At 47.5% G+C, this 27704-nt stretch overlaps 1 protein-coding gene across 5 annotated transcripts in view; it reads left to right on the top strand.

Annotated features, from left to right (window-relative positions):
* Positions 1-27704, top strand: part of lamb2l (laminin, beta 2-like) — a 235382-nt gene that overhangs the window by 137732 nt on the left and 69946 nt on the right. For all 5 annotated transcript variants that reach the window (XM_059943876.1, XM_059943875.1, XM_059943878.1 and 2 more), the window contains 7 exons: positions 2375-2487; positions 4976-5055; positions 8922-9075; positions 14035-14139; positions 14675-14836; positions 16399-16520; positions 27376-27496. In XM_059943876.1, coding sequence (XP_059799859.1) covers positions 2375-2487; positions 4976-5055; positions 8922-9075; positions 14035-14139; positions 14675-14836; positions 16399-16520; positions 27376-27496 — 857 coding nt within the window. The remainder of the gene's footprint in view (positions 1-2374; positions 2488-4975; positions 5056-8921; positions 9076-14034; positions 14140-14674; positions 14837-16398; positions 16521-27375; positions 27497-27704) is intronic.

Raw genomic sequence — 27704 nt, 5'->3', positions numbered from 1 at the left:
CTGGATGGTGATCGGGCAGGGAGGGGTCCCCCCTGGATCGGGATCGGGCAGGGAGGGGTCCCCACTGGATGGTGGTCGGGTAGGGAGGGGTCCCCACTGGATGGTGGTCGGGCAGGGAGGGGTCCCACTGGATGGTGGTCGGGCAGGGAGGGGTCCCCACTGGATCGGGATCGGGCAGGGAGGGGTCCCCCCTGCATGGTGATCGGGCAGGGAGGGGTCCCACTGGATGGTGGTCGGGCAGTGAGGGGTCCCACTGGATGATGGTCGGGCAGGGAGGGGTCCCACTGGATGATGGTCGGGCAGGGAGGGGTCCCACTGGATGGTGGTCGGGCAGGGAGGGGTCCCACTGGATGGTTGGGCAGGGAGGGGTCCCACTGGATGGTGGTCGGGCAGGGTGGGGTCCCCACTGGATGGTGGTCGGGCAGGGAGGGGTCCCACTGGATGGTGGTCGGGCAGGGAGGGGTCCCCCCTGGATCAGGATCGGGCAGGGAGGGGTCCCCCCTGGATGGGGGTCGGGCAGGGAGGGGTCCCCCCCGGATGGTGATCGGGCAGGGAGGGGTCCCACTGGATGGGGGTCGGGCAGGGAGGGGTCCCCACTGGATGGTGGTCAGGCAGGGAGGGGTCCCCACTGGATGGTAATCGGGCAGGGAGGGGTCCCACTGGATGGTGGTCGGGCAGGGAGGGGTCCCCCCGGATGGTGGTCGGGCAGGGAGGGGTCCCCACTGGATCGGGATCGGGCAGGGAGGGGTCCCCCCTGGATGGTGGTCGGGCAGGGAGGGGTCCCCCCTGGATGGTGGTCGGGCAGGGAGGGGTCCCACTGGATGGTGGTCGGGCAGGGAGGGGTCCCCCCGGATGGTGGTCGGGCAGGGAGGGGTCCCCACTGGATGGTGGTCAGGCAGGGAGGGGTCCCCACTGGATGGTAATCGGGCAGGGAGGGGTCCCACTGGATGGTGGTCGGGCAGGGAGGGGTCCCCCCGGATGGTAATCGGGCAGGGAGGGGTCCCACTGGATGGTGGTCGGGCAGGGAGGGGTCCCCCCGGATGGTGGTCGGGCAGGGAGGGGTCCCCACTGGATGGTGGTCGGGCAGGGAGGGGTCCCCACTGGATGGTGGTCGGGCAGGGAGGGGTCCCCACTGGATGGTGGTCAGGCAGGGAGGGGTCCCCACTGGATGGTGATTGGGCAGGGAGGGGTCCCACTGAATGGGGGTCGGGCAGGGAGGGGTCCCCACTGGATGGTGGTCAGGCAGGGAGGGGTCCCCACTGGATGGTAATCGGGCAGGGAGGGGTCCCACTGGATGGTGGTCGGGCAGGGAGGGGTCCCCCCGGATGGTGGTCGGGCAGGGAGGGGTCCCCACTGGATGGTGATTGGGCAGGGAGGGGTCCCACTGAATGGGGGTCGGGCAGGGAGGGGTCCCCCTGGATGGTGGTCGGGCAGGGAGGGGTCCCCCCTGGATGGTGGTCGGGCAGGGAGGGGTCCCCACTGGATGGCGGCTGGGCAGGGCCTTGGGAACGCAGTGGACCATTGTGACAGGTCCTCTGTGACTATTCTCCTCCCCACTGGGTCCCATTGAGCCTCCCCCACCCTTTCACCTGCCCCCACATTCAAAGATGTACGTTCTTAGCAAATTATTTCCTTGCCCCTCAAGTGGATGAAGGGAGAGGCAGAAGACTAAGTGGGGGTGTGGGGTGACTCGACAAGAGGTGGGATGGGCAGGAGAGGAGGAAGAGGGTGTGGAGGGAGTGAAGGGAGAGGATAAGTGGTAAACAGGAGGGAAAGCCTGGCGTCAGGGTGGGGTGAGGTTTTGGGATAGGGACAGGGAGGTGGGAATGTTTGGGAGAGAGTACAGCCTTGTTCCAGTGGGATGGGATTTCAAAGTCTCATCCCTGAATGAATATCCCATATCCCCTTCATCAAACCCATCTCTCTCAATCTTATGCTCAGTCAAATCCACCCCCACTTGTCAAGCATGGAGCGGCCTATTCTGCCCATCTAGTACCTGCTAGCCAACCACTGATACCATTTCATCCCCCATAACCCCCAGAGGGCAATCTACAGTGGGCTGTAAACTCACCAACCCACTCGTCTCTGGGATCTGGGCGGCCACTGGAGCCACTGAAGGAATCAGTGAGAACATGCAAACTCCACACAGAAAGTATCGGGGGTGGGGATCAAACCCAGCTTCTGAGGCAGAGACAGTGTAACCCAGTCTCCGTGTTTAACCCTTTCGGGATTGGATATGGTGACTCTGCTCACATGATGGTAGGGTGGGGTACTGATGAGTGCTCACCTCCCCGTCCCAGAGCTGGGGTGTCCTGACAGATGGACTGGGTGGAGGACAGATGTTGTAATGTGTCACCAATGCTGCGTTCCACAGCCTGCCTCTGTGATCCTCGGGGAGTGGTGATGACGGGGGCTCCCTGTGACCACATCAGTGGGGACTGTATCTGCAAGAGGCACGTGACGGGCCGGTACTGCGATACGTGCCTGGTAAGTGTCAAGGCAGGGGGGAGGAGTGAGGCTTGGGTTCTCACTGAGTCTCCCGTGGGTTCTGAAACAATCAGAGGGCCAGACTGAGGTGTCAGGGATTCATACAGAGCTACAACACAGAAACAGGCCTTTCCATCAGACCATAAGACATATGAGGAGACAGGCCATTCAGCCCATCGAGTCTGCTCTACCATTCCATCATGGCTGATTTATTATCCCTCTCAATCCCATTCTCCTGTCTTCTCCCCGTAACCTTTGACATCCTGTGATTACTAACATTGCATTTACCTTCCTCACCACCGATTCAAACTACAAGTTAACCTTCAGGGAATCCTGCACAAGAACTACTAAGTCCCTTTGCACCTCTGATTTTTGAATTTTCTCCTGTTTAGAAAATAATCTACACCTTTATTCCTTCCACCAAAACGCACGACCATTCGCTTCCCAACACTATATTCCATCTGCTGCTTCTTTGCCCATTCTCCCGATCTGTCCAAATGCTGCTTCCTCAGTTCTCCACCCCCCCCCCATCCACCTTTGTGACATCCGCAAACTTTGCCACAAAGTCATCAATCCCCTTCTCCAAATCATTGACATATAATGTTAAAAAGAAGTGGTCCCAACACCGACCCCTGCAGAACACCACCAGTCACTGGCAGCCAACCAGGAAAGGCCCCTTTATTCCCACTCTTTGTCTCCTGCCAGTCAGCCAATCTTCTATCTGTGCTAGTATCTTCCCAGTAAAACCATGGGCTCTTTATTTTGTTAAATAAGCACCTTGTCAAAGGCCTTCTGAAAATCCAAATAAACAACATCCACTGACTCTCCTTCGTGTATCCTGCTTATTATTTCTTCGAAGAATTCCAACAGATTTGTCAGGCAAGATTTTCCCTGAAGGAAACCGTGCTGACTTTGCTTGATTTTATCATGTGCCTCCAGTTATATCCCTAACAGTTGACTGACATCTTCCCAACCATTGCGGCCTATAATTTCCTTTCTTCTGCCTCCCCCCACCACTTCTTAAAGAATGGAGTGACGTTTCAGTCCCCTTGAAGGGTCTCCGCCTGAGGTGTCGACTGTTTACTCTTTTCCGTAGATGCCGCCTGGCCTGATGAGTGTTTTGTGCGTTGTTTTGGAATTCCAGCATTGGCAGCTTTCCAGTCCTCCCCAACCATGTCAGAATCAATTGGTCGTTGAAACATTATTACTAATGCCTCCATATGGCTCTTTTGTTTTCTGCTGGTGTTTAAAACTTCCCAGTCCTCTATTTTTGCACCATTATTTGCCTCTCTTTTGCTTTTACACTGTCTTTGACTTCCCTTGTCAGCCTGATCCTCTGTTTAGAATTCACCTTCACCTTTGGAATCTATCTGTCCCGAACCTTCATCCTAAAGAGGGAGTCCTCGCAACATCCTTGTAAATTTTCTCTGTACTCTTTCTATCTTACTGGTATCTTTCCTGTAGGTAGAAACATAGAAAACCTACAGCACAATACAGGCCCTTTGACCAGGTGACCAGATCTGCACACGATATTCCAGGTTCGTCCTCACCAGCACTTCATCCATCTTCATTACAACACTGGGTGTTGGGCAGTCGGTGAACAGATGTCAGCACAGAGTGTGACTGGAGGGTGAGGGTTTGGCATGGGCACTGCCCCTATCCTGTACTACACACTCCCATGGGTTTAGTGTTGTCCAACTGAGCAATTCGACAGAACGTCACGTTGCCTGCAATTGGAATTGCTTTATTATTGTGATATGTACCAAGGTACAGAGTTTTGTATTCTGTTCATACAGATCCAGTCATTACACTGCGCACTGAGGTAAAACAATAACAGAATGCAAAATAAAGTGTCAGTCAGAGAGAAAGAGCAGTTCACTGTGTTTGTGAGTTTGTGTAATTGTGTGCAAGTGCACGTGTGTGAATGCTTGTGCTGTGGGAGTACAGCATATATGTATATGCGAGTACCGTGTGTATACGTGAGTATGTATGTGCATGACAGTGTTTGTGTGAGAGAGAGTTTATGTGTGTGCATGACTCTGTGTGTGTGTGTGTCTGTGTGTGTTTGTGTGCGTGTGTGTGTCTCTCTGAGTGTGACTGTGTCTGTCTGTGTGTGTGTGCATGACTGTGTGTGTGTCTGTGTCTGTGTGTGTGTGCGTGTCTGTCTCTGTGTGTGCATGACTGTGTGCGTGTCTGTCTGTGTGTTTGTGTGTGTGTGTGTGTGTTTGTCTGTGTGTGTCTGTGTGCATGACTGTGTGACTGTGTGTGTGTGTCTATGTGTGTGTGCATGTCTGTCTCTGTGTGTGCATGACTGTGTGCGTGTCTGTGTGTGTGTGTGTCTCTGTGTGTGACTGTGTGTGTCTGTGTGTGCCTCTGTGTGTGCATGACTGTGTGCGTGTCTGTCTGTGTGTGTGTGTCTGTTTGCACATGCTGTTTGTCTGTTTCACAGGTAGTCTGTGTAATGACTTCCTCCCTGTTTAACACACAGATGGAGTACTGGGGACTCAGTACTGACTTGGCCGGCTGTCGACCCTGTGACTGTGACTTCGGGGGCTCCTACAACAACAGGTAGTCACCCCCCTCAATCTCTGCTGACGATCCCATGGCAACTGAGCTCAAGCACATATTCAGTGATAGTTTCATCTGTCTCACACACACCTTGTAGCTTTGAAACACTCAGTGAAGTACGTCATTTGTCTCGACAACCTCCACAGTGCCAGGGGGCAGCCCATCAGTGTGGTGATGCTTCTGGAGCCAGCGGCCTCTCACTAACCCTAACCGGTACCTCTTTGGGCTGTTCCTGGGCAGTCACTGGGAGAATGTACAAACTCCTCCCAGGCAGCGGTGGGCATTGAATCTTGATCACTGACCTCTGGGCTATCAGGCTGCCCCTGTGTATATGTTGTAGACAGTCAGTGTGTTCGGTGTCTGCATTTATTCGGGCATTTTCTGAGCGTTGTGTCTGCAGTGACCATCAGTACCGTCACCCAGCAACCACACACCGAGCCTACCCGCTCTGGAGCTCCCTCCCCCATGTTGAGCAAGCTTGCGGTGCAGTTCCCTCACAGAGTGTCCGATGGGGAAGGGCAGCAATGACACAATTCTATTGACGAAGGTCTGGTGACATCGGAGGTGACCACGGTTCGATTCTGACTTCCGGTGCAGTCTGTGTGGGCTTTGTATGTTCTCCCTGTGACTGCATGGGACTCCCCTGGGTGCTCCGGTTCCCTCGCTCACCCCAGTGGTGTGTGGGAGTTCCAGCGCTTGGGACTCCCCTGGGTGCTCCGGTTCCCTCGCTCACCCCAGCGGTGTGTGGGAGTTCCAGCGCTTGGGACTCCCCTGGGTGCTCCGGTTCCCTCGCTCACCCCAGTGGTGTGTGGGAGTTCCAGCGCTTGGGACTCCCCTGGGTGCTCCGGTTCCCTCGCTCACCCCAGCGGTGTGTGGGAGTTCCAGCGCTTGGGACTCCCCTGGGTGCTCCGGTTCCCTCGCTCACCCCAGTGGTGTGTGGGAGTTCCAGCGCTTGTGGGTCAGTGGGTTAATCAGCCAATATAAAATATCCCTCCTAGTTCTGTACAAAGTTTGCAACATGTTGTTGTGACATAAGGATTTGAGTGACAGGGAAAGGACTTTATTCCCGAGAGCACAGGAGAATGAGAAGAGAGTTGATAGAGGCATACAAAATTATAAAGGGTATAGATGGGGTAAATGTGAGCAGGCTTTTTCCACTGAGGTTGGGCAAAACTACAACTACAGGTTATGGGTTAAAGGTGAAAGGTGAGATACTTAAGGGGAACCTGAGGGATAATTTCTTCACTCAGAGGGAGGTGAGAGTGTGGAACGAGCAGCCAGTGGAAGTGGTTCGATTTCACCACTGAGGAGAAGTTTGGATGGGAGGGTGTATGGAGGGCAGTTTGATGAGATTGGGGCTGTTTCTGAGCCGTAGGGTTCTGTGACTCTATGGTGTTGGTGGGTAACAGGGGAACTGCTTGCGGGCTGCCCCCCAGCACATCTTTGTTGGTCATTAACACAAATTACCTATTTCCCTGTTTGCTTTGATATACGCAGAGTCAGAGACTCATAGAGCAGTGCAGAAACAGACCTTCGGCCCATCTAGTCCATGCAGAAACCATTTAAACTGCCTACTCCCATTGACCTGTACCGGGACCATAGTCCTCCATATCCCGACCACCCATGTACCTATCCACACTTCTCTTAAACGTTGAAATCGAGCTCGCATGCACCACTTGTGCTGGCAGCTCGTTCCACACTTTCACACTTTGAGCAAATAAATAATACCACAAGTTCCCCTTAAAAATTTCACCTTTCTCCCTTAATCCATGAGCAGGTCCCTTTGTTCTGCCACACATCTTAGTTCTCTACTGTTCACTGTGTGGTCGGTCCTATCGAAGTACAAAACCTCACACTTTCTCCATTAAGTTGCTTCGGCCATCTCTCAGCCCATTTTTCCAGCTGATGCAGAACCTTCCATAAGCCGCGATAGCTTCCTCACTGTCCACTGCACCCCAATCTAGTGTTGTCGGCAAATTTACCGATCCAGTTAACCACATTATCAAAGATTTCTTATCGAAGGGCACAACTCTGAAAGTCTTCTTCTCCAGATAGCCACGAAACCAAGAAAGAACAGAACGGTGGCACGATTGTCAGCCCCCAAATACCCCCCCCCCGCACAAAAAAACAGAAGAGGCACCTTATCAGCCAGGTCGTTGATACAGATGACAAACAGCCCAGTCTCTGCAGCACGCCACCAGTTTCAGTCAGAGAGGCAACCCTCTGCTCCCACTCTCCAGCTTCTCCCACAAAGCCAGTTACTGCCTCATCCTGAACACTGAGCGACTGAACCTTCTCAACCAGCCTCCCATGCAGGACCTTCTCAAATGTCCATGTAGACAATATCCACTGCCTTGCCTTCATCCAATTTCCTGGTAACCTCCTCAAAAAACTCTGTAAGACTGGTTAGACATGACCTACCATGCACAGAACCATGTAGACTGTTCTTAATCAGTCCATGTCTATCCAAATACTCCTAAACCCTGTCCCTTAGAACACCTTCCAATAACTTTCCCACAACTGATGTCAGACTCACCGGTCCATAACTTCCTGGATTCTGCTTAGACCCTTTCCTAAACAGTGGAACAACATTGGCTGGCCTCCAATCCTCTGGTACCTCTCCTGTTGATAAGGATGATTTAAATATCTCTGCTAGGGCCCTGGAAATTCCTACACGTGATTCCCACAGGGTCATCAGGCCCTGGCGGTTTATTCACCCAAATTGCCTCAGGACAGCAAACACCACCCCTCCGTAATCTGCACAGGGTCCACGAAGTTGATGCTGATTTCCCTCACTTCCATAGACTCTGAGTTTGTATCCAGAGTAACTACAGATGCAAAATATTTATTTGAGATCCCCCATCTCTTTTGGCTCACACATGGATTACCAGTCTGAGCATCTGGAGGACCAGTTTTGTCCTTTTGCTCCTCACGTATCTGTAGAATTCTGCTTCACCTCGGTGAGTGGAGGAACTTCATGATTTCTTTAAATGCTCTCTTGTATTTCTTGCACTCCATAAGTCCCTCATTTGTTCCTACCTGCCTCACAGCTCCTTCTTATTGTTAATCAGGAGGGGGAGTGGTGCGAGGGAGAGTGGAGCAAGAGGGTGCAGAGCGAGGGGGAGTGGTGTTTGATTGCGGATTGAGGGGCTGTGATGCGAAGCGGTGCAGTGCGAGTGGGTGGAGTGTTAGTGTGTGGTGCGAGGGGAGTGGTGTGAGGGGGTGAGGAGTGAGGGGCAGCAGTGTGAAGGAGAGCAGAGTGAACAGGAGTGGTGTGAGTTGGTGTGATACAAGGGGGTGCAGTGTAAGGGGCAGCAGAGTGAGGGGGTGAGGAGTGAGGGGAGCGGAGTGAGGGGTGCGGAGTGAGGGGTGCGGTGTTTGTGTGCAGTGTGAGGGGGAGTAATGCAAGGGGGTGCAGTGTAAGGGGCAGCGGAGTGAGGGGGTGAGGAGTGAGGGGTGCGGAGTGAGGGGGTGAGGAGTGAGGGGCAGTGGAGTGAGGGGGTGAGAAGTGAGGAGCAGCGGAGTGAGGGGGAGCGGAGTGAGGGGTGCGGTGTTTGTGTGCAGTGTGAGGGGGAGTAATGCAAGGGGGTGCAGTGTAAGGGGCAGCGGAGTGAGGGGGTGAGGAGTGAGGGGCAGCGGAGTGAGGGGCAGCGGAGTGAGGGGGTGAGGAGTGAGGAGCAGCGGAGTGAGGGGGAGCGGAGTGAGGGGCAGCGGAGTGAGGGGGTGAGAAGTGAGGAGCAGCGGAGTGAGGGGGAGCGGAGTGAGGGGTGCGGTGTGAGGGGGTGTGGTATTTGTGTGCAGTGTGAGGGGGAGTAATGCAAGGGGGTGCAGTGTGAGATTCATCAGCGATGTTCTTTCGCCCACAGGTGCTCCATGGAAAGTGGCCAGTGCGAGTGTCGCCCTCACGTCATGGGCAGGCAGTGCCACGAGGCCAAGTCTGGATATTACTGCATGTACCTCGATATGTATACGTACGAGGCAGAGGAGGCCGAACCTCGCTCACCCACTGACCCACTGCCTGTAAGTAGCAGGACTAGTGTCCGAGCTGTCCACAGCGAGCAGTACCAGGGCAACTGGAAGGTGCCCATTCACTAGTCATGTTCTTGTTGCCCGGGTAACAGAGAAGCACCCAATCACAGGCCATGCCACAGTCATCCAATCACTGGCCACGGTGTACAGTGCCAGGGTAATGGGAAGGTGCCCAGACACTGGTTATGATGCACAACACCAGGGCAACAAACAGCCCAAGCTACATATTGTCCAGGTAACAGGGAGTCGTCAACACTGGGTCCTACCACACTGTGCCAGGTAATGGGGCGGTATTCAATCACTGGCTGCGCTACGTGAGTAACAGAGAACCATCCAGTCACATGTCCTAGCACACTGTGCCAGGGAATGGGGGTCAGAAAAATTACTGTCCATGTTACTTGGTCTTGATGTTCAATCACGGACTGCTGACTGTAGCAGACAGTGTCAGAGTAGGAGAGAACATCCAATCGCTGGCTGTACCACACAGTGCCATGGTAAGGGAGTTGTCCAATCACTGCTGCAGGTTAAAGGGGAGTTGTCCAATTGTGACGTTACATGATGCCAGGGTAATGGGGAATTGTCCATCCACTACCCATGTTATGTGGTGCCAAGCCAACATGGTTGTCCAGTCACTGCCCATTCACATTATGCCATGGTTCTGGACCAGACGCCCAATGACCAGATGCTGGGGCCAGTGTCACAGGACATGGGGATGGCAGGGTGCTCTAGACTGTTGAGTCACTCGTGTCGGTCAGTGGGATAGCACATGGGTCATATGGGACAGGTGAGTTAAATGGGCTGAATAGCTTCCTTTACAATTACGTTGTTGTATGTGCGTGCTTGTGCATCTGAGCAGGTTTACAGGTGCAATGGAAATCTTACTTGCAGTGGCAATGGTGGCTGAATCTCAGATGGTGATGCGGAGGCGTACAGGAGCGAGGAGATCAGCTGGGTGAGCGGTGGCACCACAGCCTCGCACTCAACATCAGTAAGACCAAGGAACGGATGTGGACTTCAGAAAGGGGAAGCCAAGGGAGCACGTCCCTCATCGAGGGATCAGCGATGGAAAGGGCGGACAGTTTCACGTTCCTGAGTGTCCGCATCTCTGAGGCCCCGCGTGTTGATGAGATGACAAAGAATGAACGCCAGCAGCTATATTTCATTAGTTTGAGGAGATTTGCCCCGTCACAAAAACACTCGCAAATTTCTATAGATCTGTGGTGGAGAGAGTTCTTACTGACTGCATCACTGCCCGGTGTGAAAGTCCCAATGCACAGGATCGGAAAAGAACGCAAGGAGTTGTGGACTCAGCCACCTCCACCCCACTACCCTCTGCTTGTTATTACCATCGGAGAGGAGCCTGAACGATTCATCTTCCCCTCTGCCATCCCGTTTGACAAACACTATGAATACTACCTTACTGTTCTTGTTTTTACACTTTTTTTCTAATTTAAAGTAATTTTATGCCTTTGCACAGTGCTGCTGTTGCAAAACAACAGATATCACTTCATACAGGAATAATAAACCTGATTCTGATCTGTGCATAAGCGTGTGTGTGTGTGTGTGTTGACAGAGGGAGCTGGAGACTGCTGCTGTCCTCTGATGTTATCAGAGAGCAATGAGTTATCCATGAAAGAGATTTTAATCGTCTGAAATGCTAGGAGAAGATGCAGGGCCTGTGTGCTGGGATGTGGGATAGCACACACCAGCCCCTGCTGTTCCCCGCTGGCTAGATCTGCAGTCTGGATGTTTCAAGACGAGCGGAGTCTGGCTGTGATATCATCAGAACCCACCATCCACCCCCCTCTCACTCTGACCAGCAAGGCTGTGCCCTGCTGGGGGCTGTGATTCCTGCCGGCATGACCGTGGCTGATGAGGCGAGTTACGAGTTGATTTTGATACAGAGAGCAATCAGATAAAATTCCTAGACACAGCTCAACCTCAACACTGGGAGCCATTGTCAATCTCAGCAATAAGGCTCAAGAGATTGACTCATAGAAACAAAGACCTACAGCACAATATACGCCCTTCGGCCCAGGATGCTATGCCAAACATGTACTTATTTTAGAAATTACCTAGGGTTTCCTATAGCCCTCTATTTTTCTAAGCTCCATCTACCTATCCAAAAGTCTCTGAAAAGACCCTATTGCATCCACCTCCACCACTGTCACCGGCAGCCCATTCCACACACTCACCACCCTCTGCTTAAAAAACTTACCCCTGACATTTCCTCTGTACCTACTTCCAAATATCTTAAAACTGTGCCGTCTCTTGTTAGCCATTCCAGCCCTGGGGAAAAGCCTCTGACTATCCACACGATCAATTCCTCTCATCATCTTGTAAACCTCAATCAGGTCACCTCTCATCCTCTGTCACTCCAAGGAGGAAAGGCCGAGTTCACTCAACCTATTCTCATAAGGCATGCTCCCAAATCCAGGCAACATCCTTGTAAATCTCCTCTGCACCCTTTCTATAGTTTCCACATCCTTCCTGTAGTGAGGTGACCAGAACTGAGCACAGTACTCCAAGTGGGGTCTGACCAGCTGCAACATTATCTCTCGGCTTCTAAACTCAATCCCACGATTGATGAAGGCCAATACACCGTACGTCTCCTCAACCACAGAATCAACCTGGGCAGCAGCTTTGAGTGTCCTATGGACTCAGACCCTAAGATCCCTCTGATCCTCCACACTGCCAAAAGTCTTACCATTAATACTATGTTCTGCCTTCATATTTGACCAACCAAAATGAACCACCTCACACTTATCTGGGTTGAACTCCATCTGCCACCTCACAGCCCAGTTTTGCATCCTACCAATGTCCCGCTGTAACCTCTGATAGCCCTCCACACAGTCCACAACACCTCCAACCTTTGTGTCATCAGTAAACTTACTAACTCATCCCTCCACTTCCTCATCCAGGTCATTTATAAAAATCACAAAGAGTAGCGGTCCCAGAACAGATCCCTGCGGCATTCCACTGGTGACTGACCTCCATGCAGAATATAACCCGTCTACAACCACTCTTTGCCTTCTGTGGGCAAGCTAGTTCTGGATCCACAAAGCAATGTCCCCTTGGATCCCATGCCTCCTTACTTTCTCAATAAGCCTTGCATGGGGTACCTTATCAAATGCCTTGCTGAAATCCATATACACTACATCCACTGCTCTACCTAGGTGTAAAATAGTTTGTGGGTTAACACTGGAGCAATATCAGGTTCTAAGGAGTGTCTACGCATGCAGTATGTTGAAGGAAGTGGTGGGGTCTGTGATGATGCTGGCAGCAGGGAGTGCAGACAGAGTTGGTGGAGGGAGGCTGGTTTCCACAACTCTCTGATGGTCACGAGCAGAGCAGGTGCCATACTGAGCCCAGCAGCAGGTTTCCTGTGGTGCATCGGAGTACCAATTAGTGAGGGTTAATGGAATATACCAGGTTTCTTTAGCCTGCTGAGGACGTAGTGGTGCAGGGAGCTTCCTTGGCCATACTGTCAATGTGCGTTGTATTAGTATGAAGGAAAACAATAAAAGAATGCGGAATAATGTGGAAGTGTTACAGAGAGAGTGCAGTGTGGGCTCATCACCTGCTCAGCAAGCTGAGGTGCTGCAAACTTTCTTGGATGTGGCATCTACGCGGTTGGAGCCGGGCAGGATATTGTGGCCGTTCACACCCAGGAACTTCAATCTCTCAACCCCAGCACCACTGATGTAGACAGGAATGTGTGGCCATCTTCTTTCCTGGCATCAATGACCAGCTCTGATGATTTGCTAACATTGTGGGGATGTATGGCACTGTGTCCTGCAAGTTGAAAGGATGAGGCAGAGTAACAGTTTAGTGTGGACTGGATGGGCCGAACGGCCTGTTTCTGTGCTGTAGTGCTCTATGACTCTGTCACTTAAAGTTCAAAGTAATTTTATCATCAAAGTACATATTTGTCACATATACAACCCTGAGATTCAATTTCTTAGGGCTTACTCAATAAATCCGTAATAGAATAATAACCATAACAGGATCAATGAAAGTCCTCACCAACTTGGGTGTTCAACCAGAATGCAGAAGACAACAAATTGTGAAAATACAAAAATAAATAATAATAATAATAATAATAATAGGAATAAGTAAGCAATAAATATCGAGAATATGAGATGAAGAGTCCTTGAAAGTGAATCCATAGGTTGTGGGAACATTTCAGTGATGGGGCAAGTAAAGTTATCCCCTTTAAGAGCCTGACGATTGAGGGGTAGTAACTATTTCCGAACTTGGTGGTATGTGTCCTGAGGCTCCTGTAGCTTCTTCCAGCAGGGTATTTGTTGGACAGGACCTCTGAAATAATAACACCAAAGTATTTAACATTGCTGGCCCTCTCCAACTGTGATCCTTCGATGAGACTGGCTCGTGGACCTCTGGTTTCCTCCTCCTCAAGTCAATAATCAGCTCCTTGGTCTTGCTGACATTGAGTGAGAGGTTGTTGTTGTGGCACCACTCAGAGATTCTCCACCTCCCTCCTGTGTGACGATTCATCATCACCTTTGATTCAGCCAGTGACAGTGGTGTTCTCAGCAAACTGGAATACGGCACTGGAGCTGTGCTCAGCCACACAGTCAGAGGTGTAAAACGAGCAGAGTAGGGGCTAAGAACACAGCTTCATGGTGCACCGGCACTGATGGAGATCGTGGGAGAGATGTTGTTGCCGATTCAAGCTGACTGGGGTCTACGAGCAAGGAAATCCAGGATACAGTTGCATAGGGAGGTACTGAGACCATGGTCTTGAAGCTCTTTGATTAGTTCTGTCCAAGGTCTTAAAGCTTATTGATTAGTTTTATGGGGATAATGGTATTGAAGGCTCTCTATCTCAATAGGTTGTTGTTGCTCCGGCCCCTGGGTGTCAGGGTGGGACAGCACCAGGGACAGGGACCAGCGCTCCCCATGCCTGAACTTCTCTCTGTGTTTCAGGGTGAAAAGAAGCCGCTGGTGAACGGAGATTGTGTAGAGTTGGACAAACAGGACCTGGGCATTCGGAGACGGAGGCACCGCAACCGACAGCCGCGGCGGACCAAGGTCAGTGTTGCTGGGGACACTTGAGAGTGATAGTATGAGGTCTGGAAGCCACACACTGAACTGGAAATCAATGGGGCATTATCACGAGGTGTAGGCTCACAATCCAGAACTGAGGCTTCATTGATTGGTTCACATTTAAATTCAAATACTAAAATAAATCCCCCCCCCCACCAGATCAGTGTGCCAGACCATAAGAGACAGAAGGAGAATTAGGCCATTTGCTCATTCCATCAGGGCTGACTTACTTTCCCTTTCATCCCCAGTCCTTTTCACCGTCTACATGACAACAATCTTGAGTTGAGTTGAGAGAAGCTCCTTTCTCCAGTGAGCAGAGAGAACGTGAGCTCACTGCCATGGGCAGGGTATTTAGGAGCGGGTTGGGTGGGTGTATGAGTGGGGAAAGGAGTCAGAGTCCGCTGATGGGTTCAGACAAGGAATGGCAGGAGGAAACGGGGTGGAGAATGAGTGCTGGCATGGGCACGTGGGCCCGAATGGCCTTTTCTCTACTTTATGCCCTCTGGTCACTCGTTTGCAGCCGTTTGTGGAGATGGTGAGGCGTCGGCAGCCAGTGGACGGGATGGTCACCTGGAGTGGCCCAGGGTTCGCCCGTGTCAGCGATGGAGCCGGCCTGATGTTCACTGTCACTGATGTCCCCTACGCCATGGACTACAACATCCTGCTGCGTTACGAGCCAGAGGTAAGAGTCCGCGGCGTGCACACACTGACCCAAAAGCGGCAGGAAGTGAGAGGAAAAGAGCCTCAGTCTGCTGGAACCAGAATCCATATATTATCATTAGTACCAACCACGGTGTCTGTACGTCTCTCCGTCTCTGTCACACCTCTCCTTTCTTCCTTCTCTCTCCCGCTCTCCCACCCTCTCTCTCCCCCTCCACTCCTCCCTCCCCACCCCTCTCCCTCATGCAAACTTGTTACTGGCAGCAGCAAGAATCTCCCCCCCCCCAACTTCTCTGTATTTCTCTCTTCCCCCCCCCCTTTATATCTTCCTCTGTGTCTCTCTCACTCTTTCCCCTCTCCCCCTCCCCCTCGCTCTGTCTGACCCTCACTCACAGGCAGATGCACTGGTACAGGGGTCGGCAATGTTTACCACTGAAAGAGCCAATATGGACCCACGGGGAGCCGCAGCACAGAGATGAAAGAGTCGCATGCGGCTCCGGAGCCGCGGATTGCCGACCCCTGCACTGGTACTTTCCTTTGCTGGTCTGCTGAGTGAATAATTCAGATTTATTCATCACACGTCCAGTGAGAAGTGTTGTTTGTGTTAGCGAGGATGTGCTGGAGGCAACCTAGTGTGCTCACAGAGTTCCGCAGAACACAAGACAAGTCCTTTCCCTACCCACCCGTGCGCACACACAGATCCGTCTCCAGCCCCCAGCCAGGCTGCCTCCAGGCCTTGGCCCCGGACTCTCAGGGTCACAGGAGTCTGAAAGAAAGATGAGCTTCATTAGTCGTGTCGAAGTACAAAGATGCATCGTTTGTGCCAACCACCAACACAATCCGAGGGGGCAGCCCACAATTGTTGCCATGCTTCAGGTGCCAACAGCTCAATCGATAACCCTGGCGTCTGCATCTTGGGAATGTGCGAGGGAACCAGTGCACCCAGAGGAAACCCAGGCGATCACAGGGAAAACATGCAGACCTGTTATTGGCAGCAGCAGTAATCAAATCCCAATGGATGATGGCTGGTGCTGACCGATATGCCAGCCTGTTGCCCCTGGCTGGGAATGGTCTGGTACTGACCGATATGCCAGCCTGTTGCCCCTGGCTGGGAATGGTCTGGTACTGACCGATATGCCAGCCTGTTGCCCCTGGCTGGGAATGGTCTGGTACTGACCGATATGCCAGCCTGTTGCCCCTGGCTGGGAATGGTCTGGTACTGACCGATATGCCAGCCTGTTGCCCCTGGCTGGGAATGGTCTGGTACTGACCGATATGCCAGCCTGTTGCCCCTGGCTGGGAATGGTCTGGTACTGACCGATATGCCAGCCTGTTGCCCCTGGCTGGGAATGGTCTGGTGCTGACCGATATGCCAGCCTGTTGCCCCTGGCTGGGAATGGTCTGGTACTGACCGATATGCCAGCCTGTTGCCCCTGGCTGGGAATGGTCTGGTACTGACCGATATGCCAGCCTGTTGCCCCTGGCTTGGAATGGTCTGGTACTGACCGATATGCCAGATTGCTGCCCCTGGCTGGGGATTGGTCTGGTGCTGACTGAGTCTCCCATTTCCTCTCTCTCTTACAGTCTGCCGAAGATTGGGAAGCGATCATCAAGATCCACACGGAGGGGTTGCCCATCACCTATCGCTGTGGTAACCTGTTGCCTCACGGTCTGCCGTACAGGCTGACCCTACACCACACGGAGAGGTCAGTCAGGGCAGAGTGTGGCACGCGCAGGGATGCTGGCTGAACTCCACATCGCGGGTACAGCGACTGGCAGGTCTGCAGGGATGGGTGCTGGCGACCGAGGTTCATGTCAAGGGAACCCAGGAGTGGGGTTGGAGAGTGTGTGAGTCATGGGCTGAGGGTGTGGGTTGGAGGGGTAACTCAGCACGACTTCTAGCCCCAAGCAACAACACAACCTGAAGAGCATTGGCATGTGGCAGGAAGCCAGGTGAAGGGGAACACAAACCCGGCTCTCTGGAACTTTGAGACAGCCGCCCTATCCACTGTCTACAGAGAAGCATGTGCGACGAGAAAATCCAAAGCTACACGCAGAAAGACCTCAGCAGGTCAGACCCGATGAAGGGTCTCAGCCCGAAAGGTCAGCTGTTTACTCAATGCATGGATACTGCCCGACCTGCTGAGTTCCTCCAGCATTTGTGTGTGCCACCATGCTAGATGAGGTCAGTTTATTGTCATATATACCAGCCTGCGATGAAACTCCCAGAGTGAACATTGTAATGAACTGAACGGTGCACAGACTGTCGGGCAGTGCACACAGAAACACTGCACGTCAGCAGCACTGCTCAGAAAAAAAATCAAACCATACACAGTATTTATGAGCAAGAACACAATTAGAATTTAAAAATCAGTGCAAAGTGATCGTGTTACTAAACTGTAATGATTAGGATTTAACCAGTTGCTTCAAGAACCAAACGAGATGCTCTTTATTTGTCACATGTACATTGACACGTACAGTAAAGTGAGTCATTCAGCCCACAAGTGTCACCTAATTTGCTCTAGCTAATCAATCCCAAACGCAGATTTGTCTCCGGTCAGGCTCAATCACGCTGCCACAATCCGCTGAAGTGAAATCCAATGTCCGCACTGGTCAATGGTCAAAAGTCTCATTCTGCAGCCATCGGTTTATGGCACAAATTCCTCACAGCAACAGCAGGAATTGAACCGTGATCTGTGACTGCTGGTGCTGTAAAGCGATCGTGTTAACCACCACACTATTGCATCACCCTGGTGGCTGAATCACCAATAACAACTTTCAGCCCTTGGAGTCCTTAAGTTCACAATCATCTCTTTCGTCTTACTGACGTTGAGTGCCAGGTTGTTGCTGTGGCACCATTCCACTAGTTGGCATATCTCACTCCTGTACGTCCTCTTGTCACCAACTGAGATTCTACCAACAATGGTTGTATTGTCAGCAAATTTTTAGATGGTATTTGGGCTATGCCTAGCCACACAGTCATGGGTTTAGAGAGAGTAGATCAGTGGGCTAAGCACATACCCCTGAGGTGCGCCAGTGTTGATCGTCAGCGAGGAGGAGTTGTTATTACCAATCTGCACAGACTGTGGTCTTCCAGTTAGGAAGTCAAGGATCCATTTGCAGAGGGAGGTACAGAGGCCCAGGTTCTGCAACTTCTCAATCAGGATTGTGGGAATGATGGTATTAAATGCTGAGCTATAGTCAAGGAACAGCATCCTGACGTAGGTGTTTGTGTTGTCCAGGTGCTCTAAAGCTGTGCGGAGAGCCATTGAGATTGCATCTGCCGTTGACCTATTGTGATCATAGTCAAATTGCAATGGGTCCCGGTCCTTGCTGAGGCAGAAGTTCAGTCTAGTCATGACCAACCTCTCAAAGCATTTCATCATTGACAATGTGAGTGCTACTGGGTGATAGTCATTCAGGCAGCCCACATTATTCTTCTTAGGCACTGGTATAATTGTTGCTTTTTTGAAGCAAGTGGGAACTTCTGACTGTAGCAATGAGGTTGAAAATGTCCTTGAATATTCCCACCAGTTGGTTGGCACAGGTTTTCAGAGCTTTACCAGGTACTCCTTTCTTTCTAAATCTTTTTATTAATATTAGTAATATGGACAGAATACAAATGATATATTGATAAAGAAATTACCAACATACAAATTCCATGACATATGAAAAAAACATGCATAATAGTTACAATATAAATGAGTTTACCAAGACATAAGCCATAAAATATATGTATGAACATGGTAAGTCTAAATATTTCATATGATATAAAGAAAACAGAAAAAAGAAAGAAAAAAAACATATATATATAATGCAAAACTAGCTAATCTAATCTAATAACTAATATAAAAGAAAAAAGAAGCAAAAAAAAGAGAGAAAAAAAAGGGGCTGTTTATAATATCTCACAAAAATAAGTATTCATCAATGCCGTCACTTCCGGTCCTCTCAACATACATAAGCTAAAAGCTGGGAAATCAAATGAACTTGGCACAGGGTCATATTACATCATATGAAAATGTTGAATAAATGGTCTCCATAACTTTTCAAATTTAATAGAAGTCTCAAAAGTACCACTTCTAATTTTTTCTAAATTGAAACATAACATAGTTTGAGAGAACCAATTAAATACAGTGGGAGGATTAATTTCTTTCCAATCCAACAATATAGATCTTCTAGCCATCAGAGTTAGAAATGCAATCATTCGACGGGCAGAAGAAGATAAATGCAGTGAATCTAACATTGGTAAACCAAAAATTGCAGTAATAGGATGAGGTTGTAAATCGATATTCAAAACCGCAGAAATAATAACAAAAATATCTTTCCAATATTTCTCCAAAAACGAACAAGACCAAAACATATGAGTTAAAGACGCAATTTCAGAATGACATCTATCACAAATAGGACTAATATGAGAGTAAAAATGAGCTAATTTATCCTTGGACATATGGGCCCTATGTACGACCTTAAATTGTATTAATGAATGTTTGGCACATAACGATGATGTATTAACTAATTGAAGAATTCTATCCCAATTCTCACTAGAAATAATAAGGTTAAGCTCTCTTTCCCAATCCTTTTTAGTCTTATAAAGAGGCTCTGAACGTATCTTCATAATTATATTATAAAGTTTTGAAATAAGCCCTTTTTGAAAAGGGTCTAATTCAAATAAACTCTCCAAAGTATCTGAAGGCACAAAATTTGGAAACGTAGAGAGTACAGAACTTAAAAAATGTCTAGTCTGTAAATATCTAAAAAAATGAAATCTCGGCAAGTTATATTTGTTGGATAATTGCTCAAAAGACATGAAACAATTATCTAAAAATAAATCAGAAAATTTTAGTAATCCCTTAGTTTTCCAAGCCGAATAAGCTTGATCTATAATGGAAGGGTGAAAAAAACAATTAGATACAATAGGACTATTTAAAACGAATTGAGTCAACCCAAAAAATCTCCGAAATTGAAACCATATACGCAAAGTATGTTTAACTATCGGGTTGTCAATTCGTTTCAGCAATTTAGAAAGAGCAAAAGGGAGAGAAGTCCCTAAAATAGAACCCAGAGCATAAGCTGATACTGATTTAGTTTCTAAACTCACCCAACAAGGGCCAAAAGATCCACCCCCATCTTTCAACCAACATAACAAATATCTAATATTAACTGCCCAATAGTAAAATCTGAAATTAGGTAATGCTAACCCGCCTTCCTTTTTTGTCTTCTGTAAATATGTTTTACCTAACCTGGGATTTTTATTCTGCCATATATATGAAGAAATTTTAGAGTCAACATGAGTAAAAAAAGATTTCGGGATAAAAATTGGTATCGCTTGAAAAATATATAAAAACTTAGGTAAAATAACCATCTTAATAGCATTAATCCTACCTATTAGGGATAAAGATAAAGGTGACCACTTAGTAAACAAACCTTTAATCTGATCAATTAAGGGTAAAAAATTAAATCTAAATAAATCTTTATGGTTTTTTGTGATTTTGATCCCTAAATAAGTAAAAGAGTCATTAACTAATTTAAAAGGTAAATTTCCATAAATTGGGACCCGTTTATTCAAAGGAAACAATTCACTTTTATTAAGATTTAACTTATACCCAGAAAACTCACTAAATTGAGCCAATAATGATAAAACTGCTGGAATGGATTTCTCCGGGTTAGAAATGAATAGTAATAAATCATCTGCATACAAAGATAACTTATGAATATCTGTCCCACGATTAATACCCAAAATATCCTGTGATTGTCTGATGGCAATTGCCAAAGGTTCTAAGGCAATGTTAAATAGTAATGGACTAAGAGGACATCCTTGTCTAGTACCCCGAAATAGGTGAAAAAAGGGAGATCTTTGATTATTGGTAAACACTGAGGCTACTGGAGTATGATAAATCAATTTAATCCATGATATAAATATTGGACTAAAATTAAACTTCTCCAACACATTAAATAAGTAAGGCCATTCAACTCTATCAAATGCTTTCTCCGCATCTAATGAAATCACGCATTCTGAAGTGTCATGTGAGGGAGTATAAACAATATTCAACAATCTCCTAATGTTAAAAAAAGAATAAGGATTTTTAATAAAACCGGTTTGATCATCTGAAATAATTTTGGGTAATACCTTCTCCAATCTAGATGCCAGTAACTTGGAAAAAATCTTGGAGTCTACATTCAATAAAGATATAGGTCTATAGGAAGCACAATTAGTAGGGTCTTTATCTTTCTTCAATATTAGAGAAATGGAAGCTCTATAAAAAGATTGTGGCAAATCCCCCAATCTAATGGCTTCCTCAAAAACCTTACCTAACCAAGGGGAAAGAGTAGCGGAAAAATTTTTTAAAAATTCAACTGTATAACCATCTGGACCCGGTGCTTTCCCAGAATTCATTGAAGAAATAGCCCCCTTAATTTCTACATCCGTAATAATAGTATCCAATATCAAAAGATCATCAGATGATAATCTTGGAAAATTTAATTTCCCAAGAAAATCAGACATGGTATTATGATCTTGAGGAAATTCAGATTGATACAGGGAGGTATAGAAGTCTTGAAATGCCTTATTTATCTCATCATGATTAACTGTCAGATTCCCATTCTGCTGACCAATCTTAGTGATTTGACGTTTAACCAAAGCATTCTTCAATTGACTAGCTAACAGTTTACCAGATTTATCACTATGTATATAAAAATCAGATTTAGTTTTCATTAATTGATTTTCAATCGAGGATGTAAGTAATAAACTATGTTCCATTTGAAGTTCAACCCTTTGTTTGTAAAGCTCCTTACTAGGAGCAATCTAATATTTCTTATCAATCTCTTTAATTTTATCAACCAATAAAAGAGTTTCCATCTTAGTACATTTCCTCAAACCAACAGATTAAGAAATAATCTGCCCACGTATATACGCTTTAAAAGTGTCCCAAAGTGTTCCGCAGGAAATATCATCTGTAGAATTAGTTGAAAAGAAGAAGTCGATCTGCTCCTCCATAAATTTTATAAAGTCAGAGTCTTGCAACAACGTAGAGTCAAATCGCCATTGTCTAGCATTAGAAGCTGTATCCGTAAATTTCATAGAAAGTAATAATGGAGCATGATCAGAGATGGCTATAATATCATAGTTACAACCGATTACCAATGGAATAAAACAAGAGTCTACAAAAAAATAATCAATTCTCAAATAAGAGTGATAAACATGTGAGAAAAAAGAAAACTCTTTGTCATTAGGATGCCGGAATCTCCAAATATCAAAAACTCCATTGTCAGTCAAAAAAGAGTTAATACAAGTGGCCGACTTATTAGGTAAAGTCTGAATAGATAAAGATTTATCCATCAGAGGATTTAAACAACAATTAAAGTCACCACCCATTATTAACTTATATTCGTTTAGATTGGGTAAAGAAGTAAATAAAGACTTAAAAAAGTCAGGACAATCCACATTTGGAGCGTAAACATTAACCAAAGCAACCTTTTTATTACAAAGTAAACCCGTAATTAACAAAAATCTGCCATTCGGATCCGAAAAAATATCTTCTTGAACAAATGAAATAGAGGAGTCAATAAAAATTGAAACTCCTTTTACTTTAGCATTCGAATTTGCGTGATACTGTTGACCCCGCCAAAATCTAAAAAAACGAAATTTGTCCTCCTTCCTCACATGAGTTTCTTGTACAAAAATGATATGAGCATTAAGTCTTTGGAATATTTTGAAAATCTTCTTTCATTTAATTGGATGATTTAAACCATTAGTATTCGAAGACACAAAATTAATGGTCTGAGCCATAATTCTAAAATCAACCCTTTGGTATAGAAAGGGTTAACCAACTTATAAACTCATGCACCCGGAAGAGGAACAAATGTAGTGAGAAAACCCGGAAGTGACGACAACACAGACATATTTGAAGTTCAAAAACAGCCCAAATAAAAAAACTAACACAAACTGGTACAAAAAAAATAGAATTAGAAAACAGACCATCCCCCCAACCCCCAAGAAAAAGAGAAAAAGCCAAAATATGACTTAAAAAGGGAAAAAGTGAGACTAATCCTACCCCTATGTCAGCTGAAGAACACTCCATATATAAAGGATATATATATAAAAGAATCACCCCAACTTTAAAAATTAAAATCGCTATAATAAAAACCATATTTCTAAGTATAGTTAGTTGTAAAAAGAATAAAAATATAATCACTAAAAAAAATTATAAATCGGGCTCTAGCCCAGACAAAACAAAAAATATTTAAGCTATGATAAGCGATGCATTGTAGGGAAAAGACGAAAAAAAGAAAAACATAACGCCATCTTAAACAAAACCAAAAATCTTTTTCAAAAAACCACCATCTTAATCAAAGAAAAATTCATCTTCAAAGAATTAAAAATATACCTTTGAAGGAACAAAGTTAATGGACAAGTATGTAGTTAAATGATGAAAGTGTATAAGGCAAAACAATTAATATGACGAAAACACACTTTAACTTAAGTATAAAGTATAGGATGAACCTACACCAATAACCAGATTGGTTATCCGCCACAACAAACTCAATTAACTTTTGAATTGTTTATGGAGGTTTTGGATTAAAAAGTTGCTGAACTACAACAATTTTTTAAAGAAGATATAAAGGCTTTTCAAGAGTACATGGTTAAGACAGATTTAGTAATTAAACAGCAACAAGCTCTTATTGTCTCTGCAAGAAGATGCTCGGAAGCGAGATTTGACTATTGAAAAACTGCAACAGGATTTAATTTCGACCATTAAGCTGATGGAAGCCCTTAAAGCCAAGAGTGACGATTTTGAGAATCGGTCCAGAAGACAGAACTTACGTATACTTGGACTTCCAGACGGCATAGAAAAAGATGACCCTTCGAAATATTTTGCTCAACTTTTAAAAGAAGCGTTTCCGACGATTTTCCCGAATAACCCCCCTTTATTGGATCGGGCACATAGAATTCGGCGTCGATCACCGAGTGCTACAGACAAACCTTCGGTGGTAATTGTCCGGTTCCATTATGTACATGACAAAGTACAACTTATAAGAGCAGCTCGTCGGTCAGGAATGATTAAATTCAAATAATTTTGCTTCCGCCTGGTCGAAGACTTTAGTCCTGACCTTTTAAAAAGAAGGCTTCTTTTTAAACCGTTGATGGCTGAATGTTATGAGAAAAATCTGAAACCTGCGCTTCTATACCCTGCGAAGCTTCAAATATCTCCGTCGAATGCTCCACGACAGGTTTTCCTTTCAACTTCAGAAGCGAGAAAATATCTGGAGGAGATCTTCCCTACTGCTACAGACACCAGTCTCTAATAAATGAACGACTCTGATCGTGTAAGATGGTTCTCGATCTCTTAAACCAGAATTAAAATCTGGTTATTGGTGTAGGTTCATCCTTTACCAGGTACTCCATCGGGACCTTCTGCCTTGAGAGGGTTCACTCTCTTTAAAGACAGCCTAACATCGGCCTCTGAGACAGAAGTCACAGGGTCATCAGGGATCTTCACAGCTGTAGTTGTGTTCTCCCTTTCAAAGCAGCATAGAAGGCGTTGAGTTCATCTGGTGGGGAAGCATCACTGCCACTCGTGCTACAACACACACAAAATGCTGGTGGAACACAGCAGGCCAGGCAGCATCTATAGGGAGAAGCGCTGTCGACGTTTCGGGCCGAGACCCTTCCATTCATGCTATTGGGTTTCACTTTGTAGGAAGTAATGTCTTGCAGACCCTGCCAGAGTTGCCGTGCATCCGATGTCACCTCCAACCTCATTCGAATTTGTCCCTTCTCCCTTGAAGTAGCCCTCCGCTAATGATACCTGGTTTTCTGGTACAGGCCTGGGTTGCCAGACTTGAATGCCACTGATCCAGCCTTCAGCAGACGACGTACTTGCTGGTTCATCCACGGCTTTTGGTTTGGGAATCTGCAGATTCTGCTGATGCTGGAAATATAGAGTTACACACAAATATGTAAATAAATCTTAGTATCTATAAAAGGGCCTTCATCTCTCAGGGCATCTGAAATAAATCAACTGTCAACGTTCCATGAGAGAAGAGGCTCTGAGTTTCCCTGAGCCTAGTATGACTGCACCAATGCACTGAATTGGAAATGGTTATATTGGCAAACATCATGAAGGACCCCCATCGCCCTCTCCTCATTACGACCACCAGGGAGGAGGTACAGGAGCCTGAGGACAGCTTCTTCCCCACCAGCATCCGATTTCTGAATAGTCCATGGACCCCACCTCAGTATTTTGTTCTCTTTTTGCAATACTTATTAATTACTGTTATATTTCTTATTGTAACTTATAGTCATTTTATGTCTTGCACTCTCAAAATAAGTGATTATCAACCTGCTTCTAGTTCTGTGAAGGGACCTTGACTGTGGAGAGTAGTCGGGCAAGACCAGAACCAAATGATCTTTTCCAAGAAATCCCTCTCAGTGCACCTCATGGTTACACCTTGGTGTTATCTGAGAGCTGCCTACACACTCAGTTCCTCGAGGGATGGAGGAGCCGGTCTGAGAGCTGCCTACACACTCAGTTACTCGAGGGATGGAGGAGCCGGTCTGAGAGCTGCCTACACACTCAGTTCCTCGAGGGATGGAGGAGCCGGCCGGTCTTCTGTCTGCTCTGACAGCAGGAGGAGAGGTGACGACTGAAACATCTGACGCTGGCAGGGTGTGCGTAGAGAGGATGTTCCCTTGGGGAGAATCTTCAACCAGGAGTCACTGGTTAAAATTAACAAGTCATCCATTAAAGTCAAAGATGGTTCTTTTCTCGCTGAGTCTGAAGTTCTCTTACACGTGACCAAGCTCTCAAAGTACTCCATCACAGCAGATGTGAGTGAGGTGTTGAGGCAGCTCACCCCGCTCTTCTTGGACTTGGGTCTGAACGTTGCCCTTTTGAAGCAGGTGAGGATCTCTGATCATGGCAGTGAGACACTGAAGATGTCCTCGAACACCCCCACCAGATGGTTGGCACAGGTTTTCACTGCTCTACCAGGTAGACCATCGAGGCCTGACGCCTCGCAAGGGTTCACCCTATCGAAGGATGTTCTGGCGTCGGAGATCACAGGGTCACCGAGTGCTGTGGGGATTCACACAGCTGTAGCTTCATTCTCCCTTTCAAAGTGAACGTGAAAAGCCATTGAGTTCATCAGGAAGTGATGCACCATCAATTACTCACTCTGAGACGTAAGGCGAAATATCGGCTTTTATTGACTGGAAGAAGGAACCAGCAGTGAGTGACCATCATACTACATCCTGGAAACTGAGGCCGAGCACCAGGCCTCAGATCGCCTTTATACAGGGGCCTGTGGGAGGAGCCACAGGAGCAGTCAGCAGGGGCGTGTCCAGACAGGTACACGTAGTTCACCACAGGGAGTGAAGCATCACAGCTATTTAGGCTGTTAGCTTTCACCTAAACCCTGCCACAGCCGCTACACATCCGATTGTGTCTCAAACTTCACACGGAATTGCCTTTTTGCTCCCACAGTGGCCTCCTGAGATTGTACATAGGCTTCTTGTTGGACCTTGAACACCACAGAGTTAAACGCCAGCTAATTAAACTTGAGAGTTTAGTGGGGCATGGCTGTCTTCTCCTGATCCAGGCTGGTTTGTACAGACAGAATGAGAAACGGTGCTTCCAATTCAACCAGGAACGGGGAACTACCACAGAAAATGTCCTAATGTATAGGAGGCAAATGAAATCCACGATGTACACTCAGTGGCCACGTTATTAGGTACGTCTGTACACCGGCTCATTAATGCAAACATCTAATTGGCTAGTCAAGAGGACCAAACATCAGATCGTGATCGAAGTTGATTTTAACCATGGAATGCATGTTGGTGCCAGACAGGGTGCTTTGAAACTCAGAAACGGCTGATTTCCTGAGATCTGGAGTTTACAAAGAACGGTACCAGACACATCGAGTGAGAGGCAGCTCTGTGGGTGAAAATGCCCAGTTAATGAGAGAGTTCAGTGGAGAATGGCCAAACCGGTTTAAGCTGGTGGTAACTCAAATAACTGCACTTTACAGCAGTGCTGTGCAGAACAGCATCTCTGAACACACTTGTCGAACCTTGACGTGGATGGCGTACAGCAGCAGAGACCACACTGGCTTCCAGTCCTGCAGCTAATAAAGTAGCCACTGCGTGTGTGTTACGGAGAACAGGCGTGTTCACGTATGTAACACCGGTTCCTGTGTACATTACAGGGTCGCTCTGTGTAACACAAAGGAATGTTATTAATGCTGTCAAAGTTTAAAGTAAATTGATAAACCTATACCTGAGATTCATTTCCTTGCGGGCATACTCAATAAATCCATAGCCACAAGTAATCAATGACAGACTTCTCAGCTAGGTCGACAGCCATGTGCGAAAGACAACAGGCTGGTAAAAACAAAAAGGAAGGAATGTAGTAATAAATGTAAACGTCATGTATTCAGTACATGAGGCCCTGGAGGTGAGGCTTTGCCCTCCCTGAGCGGGGCTGGTTGTGCACCCGTGGGTGCTGCGTGGTATTGCTGTTGCAGGCCAGGCCTGCTTGTAATTGCCCCTCTGCTTTTCCACAGGTACACCATGGTTTCCTCCCCATTCTGCTTTGAGCCCAACATCCGATATGAGATTAGTGTCCGGTTCCAGCGGCTCCTTGCTCCGGAGTGGAACTCAAACTCCTTCATCCTGGTGGACTCTGTGAGTGTTTCCCAATGCCCTTCCAACTTCAGCTGGAGCAGATGCCTGGGAAAACCTGTGGATGTCCCGGTCCTGGAGCACTGTTACTAGGTTGCTAGTAACAGCACCCCTCCTCCTTTAATCTCTCCCACCCTGTTGCATCTAAAACAACAGAAGCCCAGAATACTGAGCTACCAGTCCTGCCCCTCAAGTCCTACAGCCAAGTCTC

This window comes from Hypanus sabinus, chromosome 19, assembly GCF_030144855.1.
Source record: "Hypanus sabinus isolate sHypSab1 chromosome 19, sHypSab1.hap1, whole genome shotgun sequence".
In the NCBI taxonomy this organism is placed as follows: domain Eukaryota; kingdom Metazoa; phylum Chordata; class Chondrichthyes; order Myliobatiformes; family Dasyatidae; genus Hypanus; species Hypanus sabinus.
This window is presented reverse-complemented; position numbering and strand designations above follow the sequence as displayed.